The 20,701-nt window shown below is 42.6% G+C and overlaps 1 protein-coding gene across 1 annotated transcript in view; it reads right to left on the bottom strand.

The window, feature by feature from the left end:
• ULK4 (unc-51 like kinase 4) overlaps positions 1–20,701 on the bottom strand; it is a 1,503,227-nt gene that overhangs the window by 1,302,913 nt on the left and 179,613 nt on the right. Inside the window, exon 14 of the mRNA XM_053714343.1 lies at positions 19,966–20,026. Within this exon, the coding sequence (XP_053570318.1) occupies positions 19,966–20,026 (61 nt within the window). The remainder of the gene's footprint in view (positions 1–19,965; positions 20,027–20,701) is intronic.

Here is a 20,701-nt window from a genome sequence, read left to right as displayed (position 1 = left end):
GCTGACAGGTGGCAAGAGTGAGACTCTGCCCAGCGAATTATCTTTGATACTTCCATCATAGCTAGGGAGCTTCTTGTCCCTCCCTGATGGTTGATGTAAGCTACAGTCGTGATGTTGTCCGACTGAAACCTGATGAACCCCCGAGTTGTCAACTGGGGCCAAGCCAGGAGGGCATTGAGAACTGCTCTCAAGTCCAGAATGTTTATTGGCAGGAGACTCTCCTCCTGACTCCATTGTCCCTGAGCCTTCAGAGAATTCCAGACGGCACCCCAACCTAGAAGGCTGGCGTCTGTTGTTACAATTGTCCAGTCTGGTCTGCTGAATGGCATCCCCCTGGACAGATGTGGCCGAGAAAGCCACCATAGAAGAGAATTTCTGGTCTCTTGATCCAGATTCAGAGAAGGGGATAAGTCTGAGTAATCCCCATTCCACTGACTTAGCATGCACAGTTGCAGTGGTCTGAGGTGTAAGCGTGCAAAGGGTACTATGTCCATTGCCGCTACCATTAAGCCGATTACCTCCATGCATTGAGCCACTGACGGGTGTTGAATGGAATGAAGGGTGCGGCAAGCACTTTGAAGTCTTGTTAGCCTGTCCTCTGTCAGGTAAATCTTCATTTCTACAGAATCTATAAGAGTCCCCAGGAAGGGAACTCTTGTGAGTGGAACGAGTGAACTTTTCTTTTCGTTCACCTTCCATCCATGTGACCTTAGAAATGCCAGCACTAACTCTGTATGAGACTTGGCAGTTTGAAAGCTTGAAGCTTGTATCAGAATGTCGTCTAGGTATGGAGCTACCGCGATTCCCCGCGGTCTTAGTACCGCCAGAAGAGCACCCAGAACCTTTGTGAAGATTCTTGGAGCTGTAGCCAATCCGAATGGAAGAGCCACAAACTGGTAATGCCTGTCTAGGAAGGCAAACCTTAGGTACCGATAATGATCTTTGTGAATCGGTATGTGAAGGTAAGCATCTTTTAAATCTACAGTGGTCATGTACTGACCTTCTTGGATCATAGGTAAAATTGTCCGAATAGTCTCCATCTTGAACGATGGAACTCTTAGGAATTTGTTTAGGATCTTTAAGTCCAGGATTGGTCTGAAAGTTCCCTCTTTTTTGGGAACCACAAACAGATTTGAGTAAAACCCCTGTCCCTGTTCTGATCGTGGAACTGGATGGATTACTCCCATTAACAAGAGCTCTTGTACGCAGCGTAGAAACGCCTCTTTCTTTGTCTGGATTGTTGACAATCTTGACAGATGAAATCTCTCTCTTGGAGGAGAGTATTTGAAGTCCAGAAGGTATCCCTGAGATATTATCTCTAGCGCCCAGGGATCCTGAACATCTCTTGCCCAAGCATGGGCGAAGAGAGAAAGTCTGCCCCCCACTAGATCCGATCCCGGATCGGGGGCCCTCAATTCATGCTGTTTTAGGGGCAGCAGCAGGTTTCCTAGTCTGCTTGCCCTTGTTCCAGGACTGGTTAGGTTTCCAGCCTTGTCTGTAGCGAGCAACAGCTCCTTCCTGTTTTGGTGCAGAGGAAGTTGATGCTGCTCCTGCTTTGAAATTACGAAAGGAACGAAAATTAGACTGTCTAGTCTTGGCTTTGGCTTTGTCCTGAGGCAGGGCATGGCCTTTACCTCCTGTAATGTCAGCGATAATCTCTTTCAACCCGGGCCCGAATAAGGTCTGCCCTTTGAAAGGTATATTAAGCAATTTAGACTTAGAAGTAACATCAGCTGACCAGGATTTTAGCCACAGCGCCCTGCGTGCCTGAATGGCGAATCCTGAATTCTTCGCCGTAAGTTTAGTAAGATGTACTACGGCCTCCGAAATGAATGAATTAGCTAGTTTAAGGACTCTAAGCCTGTCCGTAATGTCGTCCAGAGTAGCTGAACCAATGTTCTCTTCCAGAGACTCAATCCAGAATGCCGCTGCAGCCGTGATCGGCGCAATGCATGCAAGGGGTTGCAATATAAAACCTTGTTGAACAAACATTTTCTTAAGGTAACCCTCTAACTTTTTATCCATTGGATCTGAAAAAGCACAGCTATCCTCCACCGGGATAGTGGTACGCTTAGCTAAGGTAGAAACTGCTCCCTCCACCTTAGGGACCGTTTGCCATAAGTCCCTTGTGGTGGCGTCTATTGGAAACATTTTTCTAAATATCGGAGGGGGTGAGAACGGCACACCGGGTCTATCCCACTCCTTAGTAACAATTTCAGTAAGTCTCTTAGGTATAGGAAAAACCTCAGTACTCGTCGGTACCGCAAAATATTTATCCAACCTACACATTTTCTCTGGTATTGCAACTGTGTTACAATCATTCAGAGCCGCTAACACCTCCCCTAGTAATACACGGAGGTTTTCCAGTTTAAATTTAAAATTTGAAATATCTGAATCCAGTCTGTTTGGATCAGAACCGTCACCCACAGAATGAAGTTCTCCGTCCTCATGTTCTGCCACCTGTGACGCAGTGTCTGACATGGCCCTAATATTATCAGCGCACTCTGTTCTCACCCCAGAGTGATCACGCTTACCTCTTAGTTCTGGTAATTTAGCCAAAACCTCAGTCATAACAGTAGCCATATCCTGTAATGTGATTTGTAATGGCCGCCCAGATGTACTCGGCGCTACAATATCACGCACCTCCCTCTGAGCGGGAGATGTAGGTACTGACACGTGAGGCGAGTTAGTCGGCATAACTCTCCCCTCGTTGTTTGGTGAAATTTGTTCAATTTGTACAGATTGATTTTTATTTAAAGTAGCATCAATACAGTTAGTACATAAATTTCTATTGGGCTCCACTTTGGCATTGCAACAAATGACACAGGTATCATCCTCTGAATCAGACATGTTTAACACACTAGCAAATAAACTTGCAACTTGGAAATACAATTCAATTAGAATAATATTAAAACGTACTGTGCCTTTAAGAAGCACAGAAGATCTATGACAGTTGAAAATTAATAAATTGAAACAGTTATAGCCTCAATCCTTGTAAACAACACAACTTTAGCAAAGGTTTAATCCCATTAGCAAAGATAACAAATTCTGAAAGCAGGAAACAAATTACAGAATAAACGTTTTTTATCTCAGTCAAACTATAATTCTCACAGCTCTGCTGAGAGAAATTACCTCCCTCAAAATAAGTTTTGAAGACCCCTGAGCTCTGTAGAGATGAACCGGATCATGCAGGGAATACAATGAGTTGCTGACTGAAATATTTGATGCATAGTAAAAGCGCCAAAAAACGGCCCCTCCCCCTCACACACAGCAGTGAGGGAGAACAGAAACTGTCAGAAAACAGATTAAGCAACTGCCAAGTGGAAAAATAGTGCCCAAACATTTATTCACTCAGTACCTCAGCAAATGAAAACGATTTTACATTCCAGCAAAAACGTTAAACATAATCTCTAGTTATTAAACAGCTTTATGTATTTCTTACAGTGTAATTCTAGTGAAGTACCATTCCCCAGAATACTGAAGTGTAAAGTATACATACATGACATTATATCGGTATGGCAGGATTTTCTCATCAATTCCATTGTCAGAAAATAAAAACTGCTACATACCTCTATGCAGATTCATCTGCCCGCTGTCCCCTGATCTGAAGTTTACCTCTCCTCAGATGGCCGAGAAACAGCAATATGATCTTAACTACTCCGGCTAAAATCATAACAAAAACTCTGGTAGATTCTTCTTCAAACTCTGCCAGAGAGATAATAACACACTCCGGTGCTATTTTAAAATAACAAACTTTTGATTGAAGATATAAAACTAAGTATAATCACCATAGTCCTCTCACACATCCTATCTAGTCGTTGGGTGCAAGAGAATGACTGGGAGTGACGTAGAGGGGAGGAGCTATATGCAGCTCTGCTGGGTGAATCCTCTTGCACTTCCTGTTGGGGAGGAGTAATATCCCAGAAGTAATGATGACCCGTGGACTGATCACACTTAACAGAAGAAATAGCCTCCGAAGAAGCAAAAGTATCGAATTTTTAAAATTTGGCAAAAGTATGCAGTGAAGACCAAGTCGCTGCCTTACAAATCTGTTCAACAGAAGCCTCATTCTTGAAAGCCCATGTGGAAGCCACAGCTCTGGTGGAATGAGCTGTAATTCGTTCAGGAGGCTGCTGACCAGCAGTCTCATAAGCCAATCGGATGATGCTTTTCAGCCAGAAGGAAAGAGAGGTAGCAGTCGCTTTCTGAACTCTCCTCTTACCAGAATAGACAACAAACAAGGATGATGTTTGTCTGAAATCTTTAGTTGCATTTAAATAGAATTTTAAAGCACGAACCACATCAAGATTGTGTAACAGTCGTTCCTTCTTAGAAACTGGATTAGGGCACAGAGAAGGAACAATGATTTCCTGGTTAATATTCTTATTAGAAACCACTTTTGGAAGGAAACCAGGTTTGGTACGCAAAACAACCTTATCTGCATGGAACACCAGATAGGGTGAGTTACACTGCAAAGCAGACAATTCTGAAACTCTTCGAGCAGAAGAAATAGCTACCAAAAACAAAACTTTCCAAGATAATAACTTAATATCTATGGAATGTAAAGGTTCAAACGGAACCCCTTGAAGAACTGAAAGAACTAAATTTAGACTCCATGGAGGAGCCACAGGTTTATAGACAGGCTTGATTCTAACTAGAGCCTGTGCAAACGCCTGAATGTCTGGTACTGCTGCCAGACGCTTGTGTAACAGGATAGACAGAGCAGATATCTGTCCCTTTAAGGAACTAGCTGACAATCCTTTCTCCAATCCTTCTTGGAGAAAAGACAATATCCTTGGAATCCTAATCTTACTCCACGAGTAACCCTTGGATTCACACCAACAAAGATATTTCCGCCATATCTTATGGTAAATTTTCCTGGTGACAGGCTTTCTGGCCTGGATCAGAGTATCTATAACTGATTCAGAGAACCCACGCTTAGCTAGAATTAAGCGTTCAATCTCCAAGCAGTCAGTTGCAGAGAAACTAGATTTGGATGCTTGAATGGACCCTGTATTAGAAGATCCTGCCTCGATGGCAGTTTCCATGATGGAACCGATGACATGTCCACTAGGTCTGCATACCAAGTCCTGCGTGGCCACGCAGGCGCTATCAGAATTACCGAAGCCTTCTCCTGTTTGATTCTGGCTACTAGCCGAGGGAGAAGAGGAAACAGTGGAAAGAGATAAGCTAGACTGAAGGACCAAGGCGCTACTAGAGCATCTATCAATGCCGCCTTGGGATCCCTGGACCTGGATCCGTAAAGGGGAAGTTTTGTGTTCTGACGGGACGCCATCAGATCCAATTCTGGAATGCCCCATAGCTGGGTCAGCTGAGCAAAAACCTCCGGGTGGAATTCCCACTCCCCCGAGTGAAAAGTCTGACGACTCAGAAAATCTGCCTCCCAGTTGTCTACTCCTGGGGTGTGAATTGCAGATAGGTGGCAGGAGTGATCCTCCGCCCATTTGATGATCTTGGTTACTTCCTTCATCGCTAGGGAACTCTTTGTTCCTCCCTGATGATTGATGTACGCTACAGTCGTGATGTTGTCCGACTGAAATCTGATGAATTTGGCCTCCGCTAGTTGAGGCCATGCCTGGAGCGTATTGAATATCGCTCTCAGTTCCAAAATGTTTATCGGGGGAAGAGATTCTTCCCAAGACCATAGGCCCTGAGCTTTCAGGGAGTCCCAGACCGCACCCCAGCCTAACAGACTGGCATCGGTCGTGACAATGATCCACTCCGGTCTGCGGAAGCACATTCCTTGAGACAGGTGATCCTGAGACAACCACCAGAGAAGAGATTCTCTGGTTTTCTGGTCCATTTGTATTTGAGGAGACAAATCCGCATAATCCCCATTCCACTGTTTGAGCATGCACAGTTGTAGTGGTCTGAGATGAATTCGGGCAAAAGGGACAACGTCCATTGCCGCAACCATTAATCCGATTACCTCCATGCACTGAGCTACAGAAGGCCGAGGAATGGAATGAAGAACTCGGCAAGTAGTTAAAAGCTTTGACTTCCTGACCTCTGTCAGAAATATTTTCATTTCTACCGAGTCTATTAGTGTTCCCAGGAAGGGAACCCTTGTGAGCGGGGACAGAGAACTCTTTTCTACGTTCACCTTCCACCCGTGAGACCTTCGAAAGGCCAGAACAATGTCCGTATGAGCCTTGGCTCTGTGAAAAGACGACGCCTGTATTAAGATGTCGTCCAGGTAAGGTGCTACTGCAATGCCCCGCGGTCTCAGTACCGCTAGAAGGGACCCTAGCACCTTTGTGAAAATTCTGGGAGTGCTGGCCAACCCGAAAGGAAGGGCCACGAACTGGTAATGCGTGTCCAGAAAGGCGAACCTTAGGAACTGATGATGATCTTTGTGGATAGGAATATGTGGGTACGCATCCTTTAGATCCACGGTAGTCATATATTGACCTTCCTGGATCATCGGTAAGATTGTCCGAATGGTTTCCATTTTGAATGATGGAACTCTGAGGAATTTGTTTAGAATTTTTAGATCCAGGATTGGCCTGAAAGTTCCTTCCTTTTTGGGAACTACAAACAGGTTTGAGTAAAATCCCAGTCCTTGTTCTGCAATTGGAACTGGGTGTATCACTCCCATCTTTAGAAGATCTTCTACACAGCGTAAGAACGCCTGTTTCTATATCTGGTCTGAAGACAAACGAGAAATGTGGAACCTTCCCCTTGGAGGAGAGTCCTTGAATTCTAGAAGATATCCCTGAGCAACAATTTCTAATGCCCAGGGATCTGGAACATCTCTTGCCCAAGCCTGAGCAAAGAGAGAAAGTCTGCCCCCTACCAGATCCGGTCCCGGATCGGGGGCTACCCCTTCATGCTGTCTTGGTAGCAGCCGCAGGCTTCTTGGCCTGCTTACCCTTGTTCCAGCCCTGCAAAGGCTTCCAGATTGCTTTGGGCTGGGAAGTGTTACCCTCTTGCTTTGCGGTTGCAGAGGTTGAAGCAGGTCCGCTCCTGAAGTTGCGAAAGGAGCGAAAATTAGCCTTGTTTTTGGCCTTAAACGGTCTATCTTGTGGAAGGGCATGGCCCTTTCCCCCAGTGATATCCGAAATAATTTCTTTCAACTCTGGGCCGAATAGGGTCTTTCCCTTGAAAGGAATATTTAATAGTTTTGTTTTGGACGACACGTCAGCCGACCACGATTTGAGCCAAAGCGCTCTTCGCGCCATAATGGCAAAACCAGAATTTTTCGCCGCTAACTTAGCTAATTGTAAAGCGGCATCTGTGATAAAAGAATTAGCCAGCTTTAGAGCATGAATTCTATCCATGACTTTGTCATATGAAGTCTCCCTCTGGAGCAACTCCTCCAGCGCCCCAAACCAAAAAGCCGCTGCAGTAGTTACAGGAATAATGCAGGCAATCGGTTGAAGAAGGAAACCTTGTTGAACAAATATCTTCTTTAGCAAACCTTCTAATTTTTTATCCATAGGATCTTTGAAAGCACAACTGTCTTCTATTGGTATGGTTGTGCGCTTGGCTAGTGTGGAAACTGCTCCCTCTACCTTAGGGACCGTCTGCCACGCGTCCCGCCTGGGGTCAGTTATGGGGAACATTTTCTTAAAGATAGGGGGGGGGAACAAAAGGTACACCGGGTCTCTCCCACTCCCTAGTCACAATATCCGCCACCCTCTTCGGGATCGGAAACGCATCAGTGTATACAGGGACTTCTAGAAACTTGTCCATTTTACACAATTTTTCTGGGACCACCATGGGGTCACAATCTTCCAGCGTAGCTAAAACCTCCTTAAGCAGTACGTGGAGGTGTTCCAGCTTAAATTTAAACGCTAAGGAATCTGATTCTGCCCGCTGAGAAACCTTTCCTGTGTCAGAAATTTCTCCCTCAGACAGTACATCCCTCACTGCCACTTCAGAGTGTTGTGAGGGTACAACAGATAAATCATCCAAAACCTCTGATTGCTCATCCTCTGTTCTTAAAACTGAGCTATCACGCTTTTTAGGAAAAACTGGCAGTTTGGATAGAAATGCTGCAAGGGAATTATCCATGACTGCTGCTAATTGTTGTAAGGTAATAGGGGCCAATGCGCTAGAGGTACTAGGCATCGCTTGCGCGGGCGTAACTGGTGTCGACACATGGGGAGAGGAAGGAGGACTATCCTCGTTACCTTCCGTTAAAGAATCATCTTGGGCTACATTTTTAAGTGTCACTGCATGGTCTTTAAAATGTTTAGATACCTTAGCACACTTTAAACACAAATGTAAAGGGGGTACCGCCATGGCTATTAAACACATAGAACAAGGTCTATCAGTAGGCTCAGACATGTTAAACAGACTTAGACAGCACTCAAATACAGTAAAATACAATTTTTTAATAAACGGTACTGTGCCTTTAAATAATAAAAAGCGCACACTTTTTTACTAAATCTCCAAAAATCATCAAATCTTTATGAAATTTTCACCATATGATCCTAATGCTTTGAAATGATTGCACAGTAAATTTCAAGACAATTAACCCCTTACTGCCCAAACCGGAGCAAATTAAAGCTGGCAACCGGTTAGCAAAACTATAGCACCATGCCACAGCCTCTGCTGTGGCCCTACCTTCCTTGGGGATTAGTTTTAATCGAAAATAAGCCTCTCTGAAGTCCTAAAGTAATCTCTGGACTCTTCACATGGAGCTGCATGAAGCTGTCTGTAAAATCAACTGCGCAACTGAGGCGCGAATTTCAGGCCCCCTCCCTCTTCACTCTGGGGATGTGGGGCCTTCCCAAGCCAAAATAGGTGTCTAAATAGATGCCATGCGGAATAAACCCCAAAAAAGTGTTTCAAATGTAATATAAACTTGTATAAATATCAGATTTTTGTAAAAAAAAATAATCGATTGCCCCTTGTGACATACCTTTAAGGTATATCCCGCCTTGAACAGGTAACTCCCTATTTATAGCTCCTTTAGGTCGTTCATTCTTTGCCTGGAAATTGCTTAAGCTAGAGTGTTCCTGCTACTCTAGTTTGTATTGCTTAACGACTCGTTCTCTTGAACTCTTATTACCTTTTTGGTCATTATCTATTTACTTGGATTTCGTTTACCTTTCACCTGTGGTTCTAACGAACTTTTCAGCTGACATAACTTGCCGTTTCTGAACGGTCTCCTCATACTCAATTCTGGATCAAGAAGCCGCCGGAACTACTTTTAGCAATCCGGAAGCCGCACTCACACTTTAGACGCCAACCGGAGCGGTCACCCAGGTACAAGCTCTCTCTATCAAATCGCTGCATAAATACTATCCAGAGTCTAAATGTTATTTGCCATCTGAAACTAAGTATACTACGTCTTATCGTATGCATATTTCTAAATACCTGATCTTCGATTGTGAGAATGGACTTGTATATATTTTAAGTTTGTATGTGTGAGTGCGTGAAGTGGATACTGAATTCAATACTGACATATCGCGGCTCAAGATTAAACCATTACCACAAGGGATAAAATTTCTCTATCTGATTTGATCATCTAGAAACGTTACCGTTTGTCATTTTATACCTGAACTTCCTCATTTATCTAATCTGGAAAGACTATTCAGATTAAGACTCTGTGCCTTATATCTATAACAGTAACTCTCACTACTGTCTAGTCAGGTTATTAAGACCATATTGCCTGACTATATCAAGAAAAGAGATACAAAACTTAATATTTTCACTGCAACATTATCTGCTGTAGCAGATCATTACACCCCTTAACAGTGTCCACCAGTGTTTGAGCCCTTTCAAATAAGCCTTCCTTCTATACTAAGTCTCAGAATATGGCTTACCTTTCCCACATGGGGATTCTTGTCAGTCTTCTAGCATTACTAAGTCTTGACTAGAAAAAATGACTGAAACATACCTCAAAGCAGTTAAGCCTGCAAACTGTTCCCCCCAACTGAAGTTTTCTGATGCTCAACAGTCCTGTGTGGAAACAGCAGTGGATTTTAGTTACAACATGTTAAAATCATTTTCCTCTCAGCAGAAATCTTCATCACTTTCTGCCACAGAGTAAATAGTACAAACCGGCACTATTTTAAAATAACAAACTTTTGATTGAAGAAATAAAAACTACAAATCTAGCACCACATTCACTTTACCCTCCCGTGGAGATGCTACTTGTTAGAGCGGCAAAGAGAATGACTGGGGGGCGGAGCCTGAGGGGGAGCTATATGGACAGATCTGCTGTGTGCTCTCTTTGCCACTTCATGTAGGGAATGAGAATATCCCACAAGTAAGGATGAATCCGTGGACTGGATACACCATGTAAGAGAAAATGGACCAATAAGAAAAATCTAAACCGCACCTTACACCCCAATGGCTGGGGCAGTCACCATCTCCAGAGAACCAGACACCAGCGGCCCAGGATTTCTCTGTCGCCACAAGGTCAAGGAAAGAGGAAATGGGGTCACAAGGTAAACCTTGCAGTCCATGCAAAAGCGCACCCAACTGTAAAGGCCGCGTCACTAGACATAGGCCGTTATGTTCCAAAGTATCCATGAGCAAAAGCAACACTACACAGTAGCAGACAGAATCCCATAACAAACATGATTATAAACCCAAACACGAGTAGAAAAAGAAAGCGAGTTGGGGCAACCCCCCTGTTCAATAACCCCCCTCAGGAGATATTAACCCTTGATTCCTAGATACAAAAAGGAGCCTCACTGAGACCCTATGTTAAAGTTATCCCCGGAAGGTTGCAGCCCCTCTCGGATAAACAGTTGCAATTACAACACATCCATGATGAAAGTAAAATGAAATGATCGTACCTACGGCCCTTCAAGTGTGACATATAGTAGCGTCGCTTCTGCCATGAACTTGCCATGAGACAAAAAAGCAGGCAGCGAAACTCGTCAATGCTGATTGCTTGTGGAGCTGTTAATATGAGTCGAGATGGTTTCGCAGAAAGACTCTCCCTGCATCTCCAGACTCTAACTTTCACCCATGCTCTCACTGAGAGGCTGACAGGACTACTTAAAATTCCAGTCCCATGTCGAAGAGCACTACCCTCCATAAGAGACTATCGAAAACTTCTGACACTTCTCTGCCAACCTCCTGGGACGAAAGGCAAAGAATGACTGGGGGATGAGGGAAGTGGAGGAGGTATTTAAGCCTTTCACTGGGGTGTCTTTGCCTCCTCCTGGTGGCCAGGTTCTGAATTCCCAAAAGTAATGAATGCAGCTGTGGACTCTTTCCATTTATGAAGAAAAAAAGATATATATATATATATATATATATATATATATATATATATATATTTTTTTTTTTTTTTTTTTTATTTTTTTTTTTTAATTATCCCAAAATACTACTAGTCCTAGATAACTAAAACACTCTACATTTTGAAGTCACTATATGCCAAACTTTAATACACTTTCATACACTTCTTGTATGCACACAGATACATTGGTACAGACAAACATACACTGTCACTCACATATACTGAAGCACAATGGAACAAACAAGCTGAAATAAAAATGGAAGGGAATTTGTATTGGGGAAGCAGGAAATATTGGGAGGTTGGCTTGGAGCTAAGTTTTGATAGTATTTAAATGATTTACCTGCATTATATATATATATATATATATATTAAAGAATTATGTACGCACAAACACATATCCATACTTACAATTGTTTATTTATTACACATATAAAGTTTAGTCCATGCTCATAGGTCTTGAAAAGATGCAATCAGCCAAAATAACCCACATATAGAAGCATGAACCTGTTTTCCTATCACCTTATACTAAGCAGCATATGCACCAGGGTGAAGTGATGTCTAAAAAAAGGATCATGGAGAATGGGTTTGCACCCCTGTCCCATCACAACCACCATACTGCCTGACACTTGTGGCTTACAGCCTGTTTTTATTTAACTGCAAGTAGCATTTTCTTAAGCTGTTGCAGGAAGCAATAAGTCCCAGAATGGTGTAGTCTAAGGAGTGGTTAAATGAGCATGGACACACACAGAATTGTGTAGTCTAATGAGTGGTTAAATGAGCATGCACATGCAGAATTGTGTAGTCTAAGGAGTGGTTAAATGAGCATGCACATGGAGAATTGTGTAGTCTAAGGAGTGGTTAAATGAGCATGCACACACACACAGAATTGTGTAGTCTAATAAGTGGTTAAATGAGCATGCACACACAGAATTGTGTAGTCTAAGGAGTGGTTAAATGAGCATGCACATGCAGAATTGTGTAGTCTAATGAGTGGTTAAATGAGCTTGCACATGCAGAATTGTGTAGTCTAAGGAGTGGTTAAATGAGCATGCACACACACACAGAATTGTGTAGTCTAATAAGTGGTTAAATGAGCATGCACACACAGAATTGTGTAGTCTAAGGAGTGGTTAAATGAGCACGCACACACACAGAATTGTGTAGTCTAATAAGTGGTTAAATGAGCATGCACACACAGAATTGTGTAGTCTAAGGAGTGGTTAAATGAGCATGGACACACACAGAATTGTGTAGCCTAATAAGTGGTTAAATGAGCATGCACACACAGAATTGTGTAGTCTAAGGAGTGGTTAAATGAGCATGCACACACACAGAATTGTGTAGCCTAATAAGTGGTTAAATGAGCATGCACATGCAGAATTGTGTAGTCTAAGGAATGGTTAAATGAGCATGCACACACAGAATTGTGTAGACTAATAAGTGGTTAAATGAGCATGCACATGCAGAATTGTGTAGTCTAATGAGTGGTTAAATGAGCATGCACATGCAGAATTGTGTAGTCTAAGGAGTGGTTAAATGAGCATGCACACACAGAATTGTGTAGACTAATAAGTGGTTAAATGAGCATGCACATGCAGAATTGTGTAGTCTAATGAGTGGTTAAATGAGCATGCACATGCAGAATTGTGTAGTCTAAGGAGTGGTTAAATGATAATTTTTTAATTTAATTTTTAATTAGTTATACTTTACAATCACTTTAAAAGCAAACTACAAGACAAGACTCTAATCAAGACAGTAAACCATGTTCCTTACACTTACAGACAAAACAGTTTGTCTGAATTATGCTCATCTCCAGCAATATCTCAGAAATACAAATTTATTTACAAGAGCAACATGATCAGTGATTTTATAACAGGCTTACATATTATCCATTTGCTATAAAGTGTTCCTTCTCTAGTAACATACAAAACAGTATACAACTTGTCTGTTTTTATGCTTATCTCCAGCAATATCTCAAAAATACAACTTTATACATAAAGTATAGAAATTAAATAAGAGCACAATTACACATAGAGAACAGTCTACAGCTTGTCTGATTTATGCTTATTTCTAGCAATATGTCAAAAAAGTAAATTTATGCTTACCTGATAAATTAATTTCTTCTATGGTACGACGAGTCCACGGATTCATCCTTTACTTGTGGGATATTATCCTCCTGCTAACAGGAAGTGGCAAAGAGCACCACAGCAGAGCTGTCTATATAGCTCCCCCCTTAGCTCCACCCCCCAGTCATTCGACCGAAGGTACAGGAAGAAAAAGGAGAAGCTACAAGGTGCAGAGGTGACTGAAGTTTAAAATAAAAAAAATACAATCTGTCTTAAAATGACAGGGCGGGCCGTGGACTTGTCGTACCATAGAAGAAATTAATTTATCAGGTAAGCATAAATTTACTTTTCTTCTATAAGGTACGACGAGTCCACGGATTCATCCTTTACTTGTGGGATACAATACCAAAGCTACAGGACACGGATGAACGGGAGGGACAAGACAGATGGTTAAACAGAAGGCACCACTGCTTGAAAAACTTTTCTTCCAAAAATAGCCTCCGAAGAAGCAAAAGTATCAAATTTGTAAAATTAGGAAAAGGTATGAAGCGAAGACCAAGTCGCAGCCTTACAAATCTGTTCAACAGAAGCATCATTTTTAAAAGCCCATGTGGAAGCCAACGCTCTAGTAGAGTGAGCTGTAATCCTTTCAGGAGGCTGCTGTCTAGCAGTCTCGTATGCCAAACGGATGATGCTTTTCAGCCAAAAAGATAGAGAGGTAGCCGTAGCCTTTTGACCTCTACGTCTTCCAGAATAGAAAACAAAGAAGATATTTTACGGAAATCTTTGGTTGCTTGCAAGTAAAACTTCAAAGCACGAACCACATCCAAGTTGTGCAACAGACAGTCCTTCTTAGAGGAAGGATTAGGACACAGAGAAGGAACAATAATTTCCTGATTGATATTCCTATTAGTAACAACCTTAGGAAGAAACCCAGGTTTGGTACGCAAAACCACCTTATCAGCATGGAAAACAAGATAAGGTGAGTCGCATTGCAATGCAGATAGTTCAGAAACTCTTCGAGCCGAAGAGATAGCAACTAAAAACAGAACTTTCCAAGATAGAAGCTTAATATCTATGGAATGCATAGGTTCAAACGGAACCCCTTGAAGAACTTTAAGAACTAAATTCAAACTCCATGGCGGAGCAACAGGTTTAAACACAGGTTTGATTCTAACTAAAGCCTGACAGAACGACTAAACGTCTGGAACATCTACCAGACGTTTGTGCAGTAGAATTGATAAAGCAGATATCTGTCCCTTTAAGGAACTAGCTGATAGCCCCTTCTCCAATCCTTCTTGGAGAAAGGACAAAATCCTAGGAATCCTGATCTTACTCCATGAGTAGCCTTTGGATTCGCACCAATAAATATATTTACGCCATATCTTATGATTAATTTTCCTGGTGACAGGCTTTCGAGCCTGAATCAAGGTATCTATGACCGACTCCGAGAAACCCCGCTTGGATAAGATCAAGCGTTCAATCTCCAAGCAGTCAGCTGCAGAGAAACTAGATTTGGATGCTGGAAAGGACCTTGAATCAGAAGGTCCTGTCTCAGTGGCAGAGTCCATGGTGGAAGAGATGACATGTCCACCAGGTCTGCATACCAAGTCCTGCGTGGCCACGCAGGTGCTATCAAAATCACCGAAGCTCTCTCCTGTTTGATTCTGGCAATCAAACTAGGAAGGAGAGGAAATGGTGGAAACACATAAGCCAGGTTGAACGACCAGGGTAGTGCCAGAGCATCTATCAGTACTGCCTGAGGATCCCTTGACCTGGACCTGTAACAAGGAAGTTTGGCGTTCTGACGAGACGCCATCAGATCCAATTCTGGTGTGCCCCATTGCTGAATCAATTTTGCAAACACCTCCGGATGGAGTTCCCACTCCCCCGGATGAAAAGTCTGACGACTTAGAAAATCCGCTTCCCAGTTCTCCACCCCTGGGATATAGATTGCTGATAGATGGCAAGAGTGAGTCTCTGCCCATCGAATTATTTTGGTAACCTCTATCATCGCTAGAGAACTCTTTGTTCCCCCCTGATGATTGATATATGCTACAGTCGTGATATTGTCCGACTGGAATCTTATGAATCTGGCCGACGCCAGTTGAGGCCACGCCTGAAGCGCGTTGAATATCGCTCTCAGTTCTAGAATATTTATTGGGAGGAGAGCCTCCTCCTGAGTCCACAAACCCTGAGCTTTCAGGGAATTCCAGACTGCACCCCAGCCCAATAGGCTGGCGTCCGTCGTCACTATGACCCACGCTGGCCTGCGGAAACACATTCCCTTGGACAGATGATCCTGTGACAACCACCAAAGAAGAGAGTCTCTGGTCTCTTGGTCCAGATTTATCTGAGGAGATAAATCTGCATAATCCCCATTCCACTGTTTGAGCATGCATAGTTGCAGTGGTCTGAGATGTAAGCGAGCAAACGGAACTATGTCCATTGCCGCTACCATTAAGCCGATTACCTCCATACACTGAGCCACTGACGGCCGAGGAATGGAATGAAGAGCTCGGCAGATGGATAAAAAGTTTGATTTCCTGACCTCCGTCAGAAATTTTTTTCATGTCCACCGAAACTATCAGAGTTCCCAGGAATGGAACTCTTGTGAGAGGGATAAGTGAACTCTTTTCTACGTTCACCTTCCACCCGTGAGATCTTAGAAAAGCCAACACGATGTCCGTGTGAGACTTGGCTAGTTGGTAAGTCGACGCCTGGATTAAGATATCGTGCAGATAAGGCGCCACAGCTATGCCCCGCGGCCTTAGAACCGCCAGAAGGGACCCTAGCACCTTTGTGAAAATTCTGGGAGCCGTGGCCAACCCGAAGGGAAGAGCCACAAACTGGTAATGCTTGTCCAGAAAGGCGAACCTGAGGAACTGGTGATGATCTTTGTGGATAGGAATGTGTAGATATGCATCCTTTAAGTCCACAGTGGTCATATATTGACCCTCCTGGATCATCGGCAAAATAGTCCGAATGGTCTCCATCTTGAAGGATGGGACTCTGAGGAATTTGTTTAGGATCTTGAGATCCAAAATTGGTCTGAAGGTTCCCTCTTTTTTGAGAACCACAAACAGATTGGAGTAGAACCCTTGCCCCTGTTCTGTTTTCGGAACTGGGCAGATCACTCCCATGGTATATAGGTCTTCTACACAGCGTAAGAACGCCTCTCTTTTTGTCTGGTTTACAGACAATTGAGAAAGATGGAATCTCCCCCTTGGGGGAGAATCCTTGAAATCTAGAAGATACCCCCGGGTTACGATTTCTAAAGCCCAGGAGTCCTGAACGTCTCTTGCCCAAGCCTGAGTGAAGAGAGAAAGTCTGCCCCCTACTAGATCCGGTCCCGGATCGGGGGCTACCCTTTCATACTGTCTTGGTGGCAGCAGCGGGCTTCTTGGCCTGTTTACCCTTGTTCCAAGTCTGGTTAGGTCTCCAGACTGACTTGGATTGAGCAAAATTCCCCTCTTGCTTTGCGGCAGGGGAAGAGGTAGAGGGACCACCTTTGAAGTTTCGAAAGGAACGAAAATTATTTTGTTTGGTCCTCATCTTATTTGTCTTATCCTGAGGAAGGGCATGGCCTTTCCCTCCAGTAATGTCTGAAATTATCTCTTTCAGTTCAGGCCCGAATAGGGTCTTACCCTTGAAAGGGATGGCTAAGAGCTTAGCCTTCGATGACACATCAGCAGACCAGGACTTAAGCCATAACGCTCTACGCGCTAAAATTGCAAAACCTGAATTCTTCGCCGCTAATTTAGCCAGTTGAAAAGCGGCATCTGTAAAGAAAGAATTAGCTAGCTTTTGAGTCTCAACCTGAAGAGCCTCTTCCAGAGCCTCGAACCAAAAGGCCGCTGCAGTAGTTACGGGAACAATGCACGCTATAGGTTGGAGAAGAAAACCTTGATGAATAAATATTTTCTTTAGGAGACCCTCTAATTTTTTATCCATAGGATCTTTGAAAGCACAACTATCCTCAATAGGTATAGTTGTACGCTTAGCCAGGGTAGAAATAGCTCCCTCCACCTTAGGGACCGTCTGCCACGAGTCCCGCATGGCGTCTGATATGGGAAACATTTTCTTAAAAGTAGGAGGGGGAGCGAAACGGAATACCTGGTCTATCCCACTCCTTAGTAACAATTTCCGAAATCCTCTTAGGGACCGGAAAAACATCAGTGTAGGCAGGAACCTCTAGGAATCTGTCCATTTTACACAATTTCTCTGGAACTACAATAGGGTCACAATCATCCAGAGTCGCTAAAACCTCCCTGAGCAATAAGCGGAGGTGTTCTAATTTAAATTTAAAAGCCGTCATATCTGAATCTATACATATTTCCTGAATCAGAAATCTCTCCCTCAGGCAGCAAATCCCTCACTTCAGAACATTGTGAGGGTACATTGGATATGGCTAATAAAGCGTCAGAGGGCTCAGCGTTTGTTCTCACACCAGACCTACTGCGCTTCCCTTGCAACCCAGGCAGCTTAGATAAAACCTCTGTGAGGGTAGTATTCATAACTGCGGCCATATCTTGCAGGGTGAAAGAATTAGACGCACTAGAAGTACTTGGCGTCGCTTGTGCGGGCGTTAATGGTTGTGACACTTGGGGAGAATTAGATGGCAAAACCTGATTCTCTTCTGACTGAGAATCATCCTGCGGCATACTTTTAGTAGCTAAAATATGGTCTTTACAATTTATTGACCTTTCAGTGCATGAGGGACACATTCTAAGTGGAGGTTCCACAATGGCTTCTAAACATATTGAACATTGATTTTCCTCAATGTCAGACATGTTGAACAGGCTAGTAATGACTACAAACAAGCATGAAAACACTTTATTTAGTGAAAAAAATAACAATCTTAAAAAACGTTACTGCGCCTTTAAGAGAAAAAAAGCATACACGTTCTGCAAAACAGCCTAAACATGCACCAAATTTTTCAAAATGTTGTATGTAGACACAATATAGGTAGTTAAGATTGCACAACAAAAAATTTTAACAATTAACCCCTTAATTTGCAAACCGGATCGAAAATAGGCCCAGATCTGGAAAAAACCCTCTCAGCACCTTGCCACAGCCCTGCTGTGGCCCTACCTGCCCTCAGGGGTCGAAAATGTGGGGTAAAAGCTTCGATTTGGCCCAAAAGATACACCAGGGCCCTCAGGAGTTAGAGCTTGTTGCTTGCTGATCAAACTAACTGTGCATCTGAGGCGCGAAAATAGGCCCCGTCCATCTCACTCGATGTCTCCACAGCCTTACAGAACCGCACCAGAGCGGTTATAACTAGCCATGTGGGTTCTGAGACTCAAAAGTTAAGCCATGTGTGCCCTTAATAAAGCTGCCCAAAACGTTATTGCCCACAAAAACGTTTAAGGACTCCCCAGTCAAAAAACGTTTGCTCCCAAACATTTGCAATTCAGTGTCAACCATATTTGTAATTGGCCCCATATGCAAGCTAAGTAATGCCCTTCTTTTAGCTCTAGGATTACTGCTTACCCTTACCCTCCCGGGTATAATGTCAGCCATTCTGAAATACACAGTCTCTCCAGAAAAATATGAATGAACATACCTCATTGCTGCATAGCATGAAACCGTTCCTCACACTGAAGTTTCCTGTACTCCTCAGCCTCTGTGGGAACAGCGATGGATCTTAGTTACAAATGCTAAGATCATCATCCTCCAGGCAGCAGCCTTCATCCATCTGCTGCCTGAGAGTAAATAGTACACACCGGTACCATTTAAAATAACAAACTCTTGCTTGAAGAAATTAAAAACTAATATTTTATCACCTCTTTCACTTTACCCTTCCTAGTACTTAGAGTAGGCAAAGAGAATGACTGGGGGTGGAGCTAAGGGAGGAGCTATATAGACAGCTCTGCTGTGGTGCTCTTTGCCACTTCCTGTTAGCAGGAGGACTATATCCCACAAGTAAAGGATGAATCCGTGGACTCGTCTTACCTTTATAGAAGAAATAAAGATAGCAAGAGAACGAAGAAAAATTGATAATAGGAGTAAATTGGAAAGTTGCTTAAAATTGCATGCTCTATCTGAATCATTAAAGAAAAATTTGGGATTTAGTATCCCTTTAAGGAAATTACAATGTTATAGCGGTATTATTTAAGAATGTAATGTTTTACCTTAGTCAATAGGTGGGAGTATTGTATAAAAAAAAGGGATGAGGAGGTTTTATATACACCTGTGAAATTACACACCTGTTTAACATAAATCGTGGTATGGGTAAAAAGGTATAGGACATTCACATGTCTAAGGGTTGACTCCCGAAACATTGTGGAAATATTTTCTCAGTATTCAATAAATTGATTCAAAAGGACTTTGACAAGTGCTGCTGCTTTTGTATTATTTGTATTATTTGGAGTGTCTTCCTCTTGCACTGTCCATTTAATGTGCTAAACTCAGGGGTAGTGAATATTGGTATCCTTTGTTGAAGGAGCAGTAATGCACTACTGGGAGCTAGCTGAAAGACAAGAGGCATATATGTGCAGCCACCAATCAGCTACTCCTGAGCCTACCTAGGTATACTTTTCGAGAATGAAACAGATTAGCTAAAATAAATACATTTATAACATTATTTAAAACTCCATGCACTATGTGAATCATGAAAGAAAATGTTTGGGTTTGATGTCCCTTTAATAAAAAAAAATATTATTTTACCTGAGTGTGCTGGAACACCTAATGTTTTTGCATCAAATTTTACTGGTAATGGCTTGGAAATCTATGGAGAGAAACAAGTTAAGATAAACATTTTTATTAAAAACATATCAAATTACTGTTTTTGTAAACTTTACAAAACACTTAATATTTACTTTAAAAAAAAGATATATAATATACTTATTTCTTATAACCATTACAGGATTCATCAGTCAAGAATAGCTTTGTTACAGGCAGTTTGAATACTTCTTGCAAAATTTAAAAAACATCACATTGTCATGGATTGTCAAGGTTTTGTCTTCAAAAATATATTCATCAACTCTGGTACAACTTACATATTGGTATTAAAATAAATAGGCCCATGTAAACATCATATGCATATGGATAATTCAAGATCACTATTCCAATCAGCCAATATGAATTCATTTTTAAAATAGATTTTTTTCACAACTGAAATCGATTGAAAAACAAAATGTATGCTTACCTGATAACTTTCTTTGTTTCCAGGCATGGAGAGTCTACGACTTCATTACAATTACTAGTGGAATATTCAACTACTGGCCAGCAGGAGGAGGCAAAGAGCACCCCAGCAGAGCTGTTAAGTGTTACTTCCCTTACCCATAACCCCCAGTCATTCGGCCAAAGGGAAATGGAAAAAGAATATAACACAAGGGTACAGAGGTGCCTGAGGTTTACACAAAAAAAACTGACGTCTTAAATTTAAATCAGGGCGGAGTCG

The sequence above is a fragment of the Bombina bombina genome, chromosome 5 (genome assembly GCF_027579735.1).
Source record: "Bombina bombina isolate aBomBom1 chromosome 5, aBomBom1.pri, whole genome shotgun sequence".
Classification (NCBI taxonomy): Eukaryota; Metazoa; Chordata; class Amphibia; order Anura; family Bombinatoridae; genus Bombina; species Bombina bombina.
This window is presented reverse-complemented; position numbering and strand designations above follow the sequence as displayed.